This window comes from Eupeodes corollae, chromosome 1 (genome assembly GCF_945859685.1).
Source record: "Eupeodes corollae chromosome 1, idEupCoro1.1, whole genome shotgun sequence".
In the NCBI taxonomy this organism is placed as follows: Eukaryota; Metazoa; Arthropoda; class Insecta; order Diptera; family Syrphidae; genus Eupeodes; species Eupeodes corollae.
The window spans coordinates 283,990,794-284,003,089 of record NC_079147.1 but is presented as its reverse complement, the minus strand read 5'-3'; the positions used below and the strand labels follow the sequence as shown (position 1 = coordinate 284,003,089).

General features: G+C 35.7%; 1 protein-coding gene across 1 annotated transcript in view; it reads left to right on the top strand.

The window, feature by feature from the left end:
• Positions 1–2,423: 2,423 nt before the first annotated feature.
• Positions 2,424–12,296, top strand: part of LOC129951048 (uncharacterized) — a 97,160-nt gene continuing 87,287 nt past the window's right edge. The window contains exon 1 of the mRNA XM_056063049.1: positions 2,424–2,639. Coding sequence (XP_055919024.1) covers positions 2,424–2,639 — 216 coding nt within the window. The remainder of the gene's footprint in view (positions 2,640–12,296) is intronic.

The following is a 12,296-nucleotide window of genomic DNA, read 5'->3' as shown; positions in this document are numbered from 1 at the left end:
AAGTCCAGTCGTCAGCAGGTATGTGCATCACAGGAGCACTTCGCACAACACCAACCGCAGCACTGGAAGTGCTTTTAAACCTAACACCACTTGACATCTTCTCTAAAAAGGTGGCTGCCAACTCATGTGTAAGGCTTAAAGCCACCTCTCAATGGACCAGTAACAATACTAGACATACAACTATTCTAGACAATTTCAGATCTATCCCAGATCGCTTAGACTATACCACCCCAAAAATGGTATTTGGTAAAAGATTCCATGTGTCCATCCCTTCAAGATCCTCCTGGGAAGAAGAGAGACCCCTGGAAGACGATGCGGTACACTTCTATACTGACGGTTCAAAGACCGATCACGGAGTTGGAAGTGGTATCTTTTCAGAACAACTGAATCTCAGTCTATCCTATAGACTTCCCAATCAATGTAGTGTATTCCAGGCAGAAGTAATGGCGATTAAAGAAGCACTTGTAATTAAAGAAGCTTCTTGTAAGAATATACGAATCTTCTCAGACAGCCAAGTCGCTCTTAAATCTCTCGCGTCTGTCTCTACAAACTCTCAAACAGTCCACGATTGTCGATCATCTCTGAATGAGATGACGGAACAGTTTAACATTCATCTTATTTGGGTGCCGGGTCACAGAGACATTCCGGGAAATTGAAAAGCCGATGAGCTCGCCAAAAACGGAACACTTCTGCCTAATGTTAGACAAAAACATAGCATAGGAACACCAACTGCTACATGCAAATATCTTCTCAAGCAATATGCTCTAGAAACAACAAATGCTAGATGGTCACAAAGTACCACCTGCCTAGCAACCAAGCAAATATGGCCAAATATTGACTTAAAACGGTCAAAAGGCTTGATATCACTGAGCAGACAAAGTATAAGCTGTGCAATTGGAGTAATAACGGGACACTGGCTCATAGGAAGACATGCTCTGTGGCTAGGGGTTCTTCTGTAGAAGCTGCATGGACGAGGAGGAAGAAGAAACGGTCCAACACCTTCTATGTACATGTCCAGCACTCTCCATTAGAAGGAATTACTTTCTCGGTAATCCCTTCTTCGATAACACCAGTGAACTGGCAACGATTGACACAAAACGTCTCTCTAACTTTATTAAAAGTACAAAATGGTTTGTTTAAATTCATTACTCTCCCATGAGTAACCTCATTAGTGGTATCACAATGGACTTGAGGTCTACGTGTGTCAATGACATCTGGACAGCCACTCCAACCTAACCTAACCTACTAAATATCGAAAACAATATTTTCTGTGAAATAATGAAAAGCTATTTGAGTCGAAAGTAATTTTTTACCAACTTTAAGTATTGTTTTTTTTAGATTTTTATTTTTTTATAAAAAAAACTGTCAATTCGATTTTTCTCAAAATTTTATCAGATGTCAAAAACATTATTCTTCGTTGCACAAAATTGTTCTGGAGATGAAATCATATTTTAGTCGTAAAATTTTGGAGGTGACAAATTTTTTTTTTTTCATTTTTTGTAAATCAACGTTAAATGGATTTTTTTCAAAAAATATACATCTTTGATATCATGTAACAAAATATTATATAAAATTTAGTTCAGGTCAGTAGCGTTATTGGTTCGTAAGATATTTAGAGTTAACCAAAATGTTCACCTTTTTTTCAAACTGCTATGGTAAAAAACCCACCAACCCAATTTTCTTGTGGGCTCTTTCTGCATCTTTCTGCCTTATTATTAGATTTTTTAAAAAGGGGGTATGTAGTGCTAACTTTACACGGTGACTCCAGGCATAAAACAGCCTTCGGATTCGGCTTAAAACTGACGATGGAGAATGCACGCTGCTCTATCAAGGTCGGAAAAGATCTTACCGATGCATTTGATGTCAAAAAAGGTTTTAGACAAGGCGATGCACTGTCATTCGAATTCTTCAACATCGTTCTGGAAAGAATTGTGCAAAACTCAACCGTCAACACTAGAGGCACAATCTTCCAAAGATCCATCCAATTACTCGGATACGCAGATGATATTGACATAATTGATAGATCAAAGCGTGATGTCAGTGGAGCGTTAATGAGCATTGCGACGGAAGCGAAGAAGATGGGTTTAGTGGCCAATGAAACAAAATTTCTTGAAATATAAAATACAAATTATTTTTCTTACGTGAATAAAAGTTTTACATAACCTTGAAAGTCTGATCAGAAAATAACTTTAACTTTTACTATAGATTGTATGATTTCTTAAGTTCCTTAAATGACAGTTCGGTTTACAAAATAATAACATTTGCAAATTTTAGAGTTGACACCAATGAGAAGGTAACAATGTGAATCACAATTCAGTCTATTTTTAAAATTTTTATTTTTTGAAAACAATTGTTATATATTTTTTACTTTGTTTGATATTTATTATGATGGCAACCCTATGACATCCATCATATGCTGCGTTATGTTTTATGTGAATGTCCATTTAGTGTGTGATGTGTCTGCATCCGAGTTCCGATTTGTTGGATCGTTGAACCACTCCGCAATCCCCACTCATTCATATTCCAGAATTCTCATTGTTTCCGTGGAAGAACAACATCAAATGGCCCGAGTTCCGACTATGCATATGTGGGTTATTTGTTCCAGGAATGGTTCGTCGGCGCGGCCGGCGGTGGAGCCGGTAAGAAGAGTGAAATAGTTAAACTTTGTTTTAAATTTCTTTCAAAGTAAAAAAGCTTTCAATCCAATGCAATACATTTCCTGTTCAATTAAAGGGCATTGGCATCCTGATGGGGACGAGAGTAAGTAGCACCACAGCCAGAATATTCAGCATTTATCATCAACATAGTAGCCAAGCCATCGAATTGATCAACTGACCGACAATAAGGACGACCGACACGGAACGGACAACGACGCGACGCCTTCGGTCATGTATCCTTGCTTCTTTGTAGGATGTTGGTTGATGTTCGTCGACTCCATAAACGCAAAATTTTCATCCAAAAGTCATATCCAATAGTTTTGATGTTTTTCTTTTTATTTTTTCCGATGTTCGGAGATCGTTTAAATCGACTTTTTGAAATATATGTACAAAAGTTTTTTTTTCAACACTCAAATTTTGGAAAGAACTCTTGAATCCTCTTAAAAGCTATTGTACAAAAAATGCACGCATTTTGTGAAATTCGAACAAAATATTATGGCAGTGCATATATGAGTTCCAATATTCGGCAGTATAAATGTATGTGTGTTTATAGCTTTGGAAAATTAATTGAAAGCGTTTTGTATGTTCAAGCGAACATTTTTGTAGTATTTTTGATGTTTTTTATTAAATAATCTTACTCGAAAGGCATGACCCAGATCGGTTAATAGAGCACAACACGTACGTATTGTTGTGGATGCAGCGGTGGCGTGTGTTGGGTTTCGTACAGAGAAGGGTTAAAGTGCATTGAAGCATTTTGAAAATTCCATATAGAGGAAAGTTTTACAAATTGAACGATTTGTAAAGTTTGTACACGTGATTCAAGGATAAGAGTTTTATTTTAAATATTTTAAAATTTTAAGAGAAGAGCTCTTCGATTGATTGTTTTTTGATGTTGATTATACTCGTATTTTTGAGTAGATATGGAATGTTGGTCCACACAGATTAATCAAAGGTAAACTATATTGATGGGAGATTTGGGTTTTTTTTTACAACTTGTTCAAGTTCTATAAACACTTGTCAATTCATTTTTCAATTGACTTTTGCTATGAGTATTTTGAAATGAATACCTCGTGTTGGTTAACTTGAAATATAGTTTCAAAACAATGAAATTTAGCCTGTTGACATATTCATAGTCTGGGAAAGTTAGATACAAAATAATTGTCCTTAAAAAACAGTTTACACATATTACACTTGAAAACTTCCTGAAAACAACGTTTAATAATTTTAAGATGATCAAGAACTAATTGGGAGGGTGAGAGAGGTCAAGTGCAGTTTTATACAAAGTATATGTTTCTTATGCATAAAAGGTTATGAAATTTTCTTTAAAAAAATTTATAGTTTGAGAAAAACGATCAACAACATTGGGGTGTAGCTAATTGAACCAAGAAATTATTACAAATTTAAGTAATACGAATACATTTTTATTTGAATTTTATTTCGTTTCGAAGTTTTCTAAGTGTTGAAAAATTATAACCTTCTTTTATTTGTGGTAATATCCATGCCCATTTAGAAAGCTGCAAAAGAAAGAATATGTTTGAGATATAAAACCAACATTATGCCAAAAGAATGTTTGTCTACGCACAAATTTAAAAATTGAAGTTCTAAATTAGGTTTTGTTATAAGTTTTCATTCATTTTTAGCGAATTGCCCATTAATTTTCCCGACATGTGGTTACTTTAAAATTTCAAAAACATTAAAAACAAAAACTATTTTGTGAACAGGGTGAGTGAAAATCAAATAAAAGTAGAGTTTTTTCAAAATTTTATAAAATAAGTATGATTCGGGATAAACCAATTGCCTAACGTATCACCATATTCAGTTTGGACCATCCTTTAAAAGACGCTCTGTATCGGTATCAAAAAAATTGATTCATTAAATTTTGTATTAAAAAATCGATAGAACGAGTATTTTTTAAATTAGTTTCTTATAAAGAGTGTTTTTTAAAAGGCTATAAGAAAGTTTTCCAAAAAAAAAAACACATACAATTCCGAAAAATGCATGAAATCTTTGTTTGAATAAGTAGGACCGTTCTTTATATATTATAATTTATATGTTTGAAGAGGTTTTTATGCAAATGTGGACCTTGACTGCGCCTCAATTAGTCAATCCACTTAGTCCAATTTTATCATACTCTTTCCAACATTTCATCATGGCCGGTATCTCACGAATAAATGCTTCAATGTTGTCTTCGTTCCAATGCGTCAATTGAAGCGGGCTTACCTGTATAGCGAAATCATTGGCTTTAACATAGGCCCAAAAAACAATAGAATAAAGGAGTTAAATCGCACGATCTAGGTGGCCAATTGACCGGTCCCAAACGTGAAGCAAAATGTTCACCGAACTCGATAAGTCCATTGTTGCGCGTGTTGTAAGGCATATGGTACCTTGGTCTTGTTGAAACCACATGTCATGCAAGTCAAGCTCTTGCATTTTGAGATATTATATCACGGTAGTGCTCACCATTTAAAGTTACGTTACGATTCGAAAAATCTTTGGAGAAGTACGGTCCAATGATGCCACCAGCATATCAACCGCATTAAACTGTGATTTTTTCTGGATGCTCTTGTAATACTTCTGGCTGATAATAAAGCGTTGTTCGTTTGTAAGACGATTCATGATTAAATTATAAAACAAACGGAAAATGTTTGATAGTGAACAAAACACGAAACCTGCGTTGTGCTATTAAAACCAGTGTTGCCGAAAAGATAATTGCGAAAAAATCACCCTTGATATTATATTTTATAATTTTAGTTTAGAAATATTTTGTGTATACAGTTTTTAAAGCTTCTTATACGTTCTACATTTAATTTTCGTTCAAAGAACTGACAAGTTTTTGAAACATCGAATTTTGAAGAAAAAAAAATATTAAAAATCCAAAAAAGGAAATTTTTTGATATTTTCAATTATCAAATACTACTAAGAACATATAAAAGCGTGTCCATATTATCAAAATCGGTTCAAAACAACGGCTTTTTGGGTGTGCCCTGGTTTTAAAGCGGTACCGTTTGTCAGAAAAAAACTTAGTAAAGAAAATAAATGTTATAGAAAATTTAACAAAATTCTATTGGTTCGGGTTTGAGAATATTCAACTTTTCGATTTTTGACAAAAACATGTATGTATATTCGGATTACTGTTTTTTTTAAGTCTTTAAAGAAAGTCAAAAAGGGTTTAATCGACCCAATGGTTAGGGATGGAAGGGGCCAGGACAGATAGACGGACGGAATCGAGGGACCCACTTTTTTTGACTTATCTACCATCGTAACCACATGTCATGCAAGTCATTAAAACCACGAGTTCGAATGTCGCAAGTAATGCTCAAAAATAACTGATAATAATGCAGAAAGATGCAGAAAGACCTCTCAAGAAAATTGCGTGGGTGTTTTTTTTACCATAGCAGTTTAAAAAAAATGAAAGTTTTTTTAATCGAAAATATCTCACGAACCAAAAATGCTAGAGACTTAAATAAAATTGAATATTATTTATTGTAACATATTTTTGGGAAAAAAAATCCAATTAACCTTTTTTTTTTGTTTAAATCAAAAACACTGAGAAAAAACAACAAGAAACGAACAAAATATGACTTCATCTCCAAACCAAATTTGTTCATTAAAAAATAACGTTTTTAACACCTATTAAAGTTTAAAAAAAATCGAATAGGCAGTTTTTTTATACAAAATAAAAATCTAAAAAAACATTATTAAAGTTTGTAAAAATTGAATTTCGACTTAAATATCTTTTCGAAAATTTGAGATAATGGCTTCAAACTAATTTTCACTTATAAGAAATATTTTGTTCAACATTCGGAAAAATTTAAAGAAAAATCCAATAGACAGTTTTTTTACAAAAAAAAAACCTAAACAAAAAAATTAATAAAAGTTGGTAAAAAATGATTTTCGACTCAAATATCTTTTCGAAACTTTGAGATATTGGTTTTTACTACTTTTACCTTTCCAATATATTTTTGCTAACATTCGGTATAATTTTATGAAAAATCTAATTGACAGTTTTTCTTACAACAAATAAAAACTTAAAAAAAAAAACAATACTAAAACTTGGTACAAATTTACTTTCGAGTCAAATAGCTTTTCAAAAGTTATAAATATTGTATCCAAACTTTTTTAATTTCACAGAAAATATTGTTTTCGATATTAAGTAGTTTTTTTGTATAAAAATCCAACAGTCCGTTTTTTCATAAAATAATAAAATCTACAAAAAATAGTACGCAAATTTGGTAAACATTGATGTTTGGTTCTCGATATCACTCAAATTAATTTTATTCATCCAATTTGTAAAAATTTAATAATGCTACTAAAATAGTTAAAATTTGTTTTCTTTATATACAAAATATTGTTAGTAATTTAAAAAAAATTTAAAAACAACTGACAACTTTCTTAAGCCAACACGAAAACCTACAAGCTTTTAAGCATGACAAGTCGACAGACGGTATGGAAAGTTATCAGCGTGGGTCGTATCCAGCAGCCTTTTTTTTCATCGACTGGGGACTTAAAATTTGTATGTATATTTAGGATATATATGTATATAGGTACTTTTTCCGAAAAAACTATTAAACAACTTTTGAAATGAGCCAAGTATCATGAATATTGCAGAAAGTAATGGAAAGTTTGAGCAGTCTCAAGTCAAGATTCGTCAAAATGAATCAAATGGCATAACATTTGTGTACAAGAAGCAAAATTAATTGATTGTGGTTCTATGAATTACCTTTTCCTGTTATGAGTCCTTACCAGTATTAAGTCTGAAAAATGCCAAAAAGTGTCAAAAGAAGGAAGAGGACAAAAACGTGAAGTTTAAATTAAAGTCTTAACTAACAATTAAGAACAAATAAATATTATGTAAATTTAGGTTACATCAGCGATTAATAGCTAGATTAATTGTTTAGAAAATAGTTTTAAAAAGTCTTGGGGTTTAATATCACATTATTTCCTTAATATTTCTACTTCTGCATAAGAACATTACCAGGAATCCATTCATTTACCTCTAACTTCAAATCCTTGCCTCTTAAAATTATTATTATTTTAAAATTATTAGTAACTTTGTTCTTCATAAGTGGAAGCTTGGAAAATATTCCCTCAGCACAAGCACTGCTGTGCGGCAAAGTCAATATTTTTCTTAAAAATTTTTATAAGTTTGAATACATAAATTCATTTTAATTATTTTTAAGTTTTCTTTTTTAAACCGAAAAGTGTCTATATTTTAAGTTATAAAAATACTCTCAAAATCAGTATCATTAGCATTTAACTTTTTGGTTTGGAATTTTGGTTGTTTGTAACGAGTTGCGTTCCATTTTTTTTAACAAATCTCTTGTTGTGCTTAAAAAAGTGTCCAAAGAGTTGTTAGATTTATAAAAAGTGTCCAAATCGACTTATTTTTGAAAAAAGTGTGTTGGTGGCCGACCGCTTGAAATGTGGCAAAGCGACACTTAAGTGTCATCAAAGGTTACTCTGGTCGAAGACTTTTCAGGCCGGCGGAGCATTGGTTTCTAAGTCTACGTCTCTGTACAGCCTGTACAGCTCGTCGTCCATCTTCTCCTCCACTCCCCTTCGATGCATACGGGACCTTAGATCACACGAAAAACTTTTTTCTCGAACCACCCCAAGGTGCTTTCATCCGCTTTTGTCATAGTCCATGCTTCTGCACCGTATAGCAGAACGGGGATGCCGCCTCTGCCTCAATACTCACAAAAGTCCAAGTGACATCACGCTGAGTTCTGCTTATTATGTCAATGTCATCAGCATATGCTAGTAATTGGACAGACTTTTGAAAGATAGTGCCTCTAGTGTTGACGTGTGAGCTCTGCAATATTCTTTCAAGCACGATGTTAAAAAAAATCACATGACAGCGCATCGCCTTGTCTAAAACCTTTTTTGACATCGAAAGGCTCTGTTGAAATGTTCCCAAACTTTATGGAGCAGCATGAATTCTCAATGGTCATCCTGCACAAACGGACGAGTTTGGCAGGGATGCCAAAACTAGACATGGCTTTATACAGCTCGTCCTTGTAGATGCTGTCATATGTGGTTGTCGATTTGGTGTTCTTGGGTTTTTTCCAGGATCTGCCGTAATTTGAATATTTGATCGACTGTGGATTTCCTGGTCTAAAACCGCACTGATAAGGACAATTCAGGTTGTTGACGATGGGCTTTAGACGTTCACATATTACGGCTGAGAAGATTTTATAGGCGATGTTACGTAGACTGATTTCTTTATAGTTGGTGCAGTTTAGAGGGTCTCCTTTTTTCAGGATCGGGCAAACAACACTGAGGTTCCATTTATCGGGCATGATTTCTTCCGACCATATCTTACAGATAAGTCGGAGCATGCTCCTGACCAACTTTATTCCAGCTGCTTTTAAAATCTCGGCATTCAAGCCATCTGCTCCAGCGGCTTTATTAGACTTCAGCTTAGATATGCAATCTTTACTTCGTCTAAGTCGGGAGGACGGGATTGTTGGCTTTCATCGTTTATGTTAAATGGATCATCCTGCCTGACAGTGGAATGCAGGTCGTCGTCTTCGTTATACAGTCTGCAGAAGGGGTCCTTCTATTTCCTCAGCATTGACTGCGGTTCCACTATGATGTTTTCACTTTCGTCTTCGCAACCTTCGGTTCTAGGTTTATGTACCTGTGAATTTCGTTTCACCTGTTCATAAAACTTTCGAACCTCGTTCCTGCTTTTAAACCTCTCAAAACCTCTCTCTCGACCGCACGCTTCTTATGCTTTCTTTTTCCTTCTGAGAAATCGGGGTTCCAGCCAAAGCCTTTGCCTGCCGTTATTAAACCAGGGTTTTCTTATTGGTGGCTGTTTTCAGTACATTGTGTTGGCGGTAGAGAACTTCGAGAGAGGTTAATTACATAACATTTCACGCTACTCAGCACATAAATGTACAGAGTAGAGAACACAGCACCTTGAGCGACTAGACTATGTAAGGTGATAACAACACAAGACATTAATACAAGACAGAAAGAACACATGACAACAGCACGCTGTAGGTTTCGAGACGGTCCCCCATCTACTAAATACGCTCACTGATGCTTGATTTCGGTGATCGATGGGAACCAAAGCTTTATCAGTGACTAGGCCGTTGCCCTGAAGAGGTTACTTGTAACTCGGTCGGAAAAGGATTAGGCGATCTCTGGTGATTGTAACCGTTCGACGTTGTACCTTCTCCCGCACCTCCCTATATTGCCTTGGGTCTGGAAATCCGAAGTGCTTCCTTGGCTACAACGAGGTAGTCGTAGTGGTACGAGTCGATGTTAGCTCCTCGGAAAGTTCGTACATCCATGATGCTGGAAGCGTGTCTGGCGTCGATCGCAATGTGGTCAATCTGGTTGACAGTAGATTGATCTGGAGAAGTCCAAGTTCCTTTGTGGTTGTTGAGATGTGAAAAACGCGTATTGGCTACCATGACGTTTCGCCCCGCAACAAAATCTATGAGCCTGATTCCATTGTCGGAAGTGTTGTCGTGCAGGCTGTTCTTCCCGATTATTTCACCAAAGATGTCTTCCCTTCCCAGCTTGGCATTAAAATCGCTCAGGACTATTTTAATATCGTAGCTAGGGCACTGCTCATATGTTTTGTCTAGGATCTCAAAGAACATATCTTTGGCGTTGTCGTCTTTTTCTTCTGTCTAAGCGTGCGTGCATATTAGGCTAATGTTGCCGAATTTAGCCTTGATGCGTATGGTCATGAGGAGCTCATTGATGCACCTATAGCTCAAGTCTTATTTCCTAAGTCTGACCATAATGACGAAGCCGCATCCAAATAAGCGCTGTTGGTTTTCGTGGTAGCAGTCACCACAGTAAATAACGCAGTTTTTCAACCTCTTTTTGCCCGGGCCATCCCATCGTATTTACTGGATGTCTGCTTTATAGCGGTCTAGGGACTCCGCTATTTCTTCGGCCGCACGTGGTCTCGTAAGGGACCTAACATTCCACGTGCATATCCGAAGTTCGTTATCCTTAAATCGTTTGCGTTGGTTGTCAATAGTAAATCTACCCGTATCCGTAGACAGAGGTAGGTTTTGAGAAAAACCTGTGGACGCACATACAAATTTATTGATTTCCTATGTTGAATAATATTTTCAAAATATTAAGTAAGATAACAACAATTCAAAAATCTTGATACATCATCAACACTCAGACCGACTGCTATTAAAAAGATCATAATACTAAAAGCAAGGTATAAACAAATCTAGAGCTAAATATCATTCATTTTGTCATAATTTTGGCAAAATTGAAATTCTCACTAAAATAGAAAAGGATGATAGTATTTGAAGCTTAAAATAGTCTAAAGTCAAGATTTATAATATTTTACGTCTTAAAAAATGTACAGTCAAATAAAATTGAGGTTAAAATTGTTACTGTTTCTTTCATTTCCTTCCTAATGATTCTCAATAACGTTTAAAAAAGATGTTCTGGTACCTTGCATCGACGTTACATAAATTTCACTAGTGCTTGTTAATACCACAATATGCTCGCTCATTAAAAAAAAAAAAAAAACGGAGAAATATCTTTATTCCGTTCCTTGTCGTTTTCTCTAGAAATAAATGTAATCATAACTCATCGTCTATAATCATAATAAAAATTACAAACACCGATCTTATGCGCACTATGAGAACGCCCGACGAACAATTTGAGAACGACCGAAACCACAGAGGAGCGGTATACCTTAGCCTGTGCAGTCCCACAGTCATTTAAATACTTCTAACCCTCATCTAATGCTGCACAAAGATGATCATCTTCATAATCGTTGAACATCATAGACCAATTAAAATAGCAACACCCTCCCGTCGCGTCTTTATGTTCGTCCGTCGAAGTCGTCATCGTCGTGGACTGGATGGTTGGTCGATATGTTCATAAATAACTGTAACAAACGATTTACCGACCAAGAGCAATATGAATACCTATCTATATGTATATGAGGTCTGAAAATTAACTTGAACAAAGCACTCAAATCATAGAACCACTGCACAAAAACCAAAAAACCGGACCTATCCGCCCCACTGATCTTGGTTTCTCGCACTTCTCACCAAGATCAGCAACGGCAACATAAGCAGCAGCAGCCCCAAAGGTTAGCACTCCGCGTGATGTAGATAGAAACATTTCGCGGTCTACTTGCAACCGAATGCTGCAGCGCACCCCGCCTTCTCCTTCATCAACATCATTATCATCGTCGTCGGTCAAGCGACAAAACCAAACCAACCGTCATAATCATCACGAACGCTTAGAGTCTATAAAAGATACTCGTAAAGAGTTTTGTATCTTTTTGTTTATTTTGCGAGGCTGAAAGTATCTAAATAGCGTACTGCTTCGCCACATTACTGCGCGCGGGCAACATCTTCCGCACCACCGCACCCCGAAGAACAGCAAAGTTAAAAAATAGCTTAACGATTCATGATTATTGTCGTCCGTCGTCGTCGTCCATAGTACACCTTACCTACGATACGAGTACTGTCCATTTCAAGTCGTCTTACTGCACCTCTCTATCTCTATATGAGCCGTTGATGGCGTGAAACCCTGCAATCAAATGGAAAAGCAGTCAGAACCAGCCGAGCATTTATAAGACCCGTAATAATAAATTTTTAATTGGATAATAATAACATTTTGGCCGGTGCGGTTCCT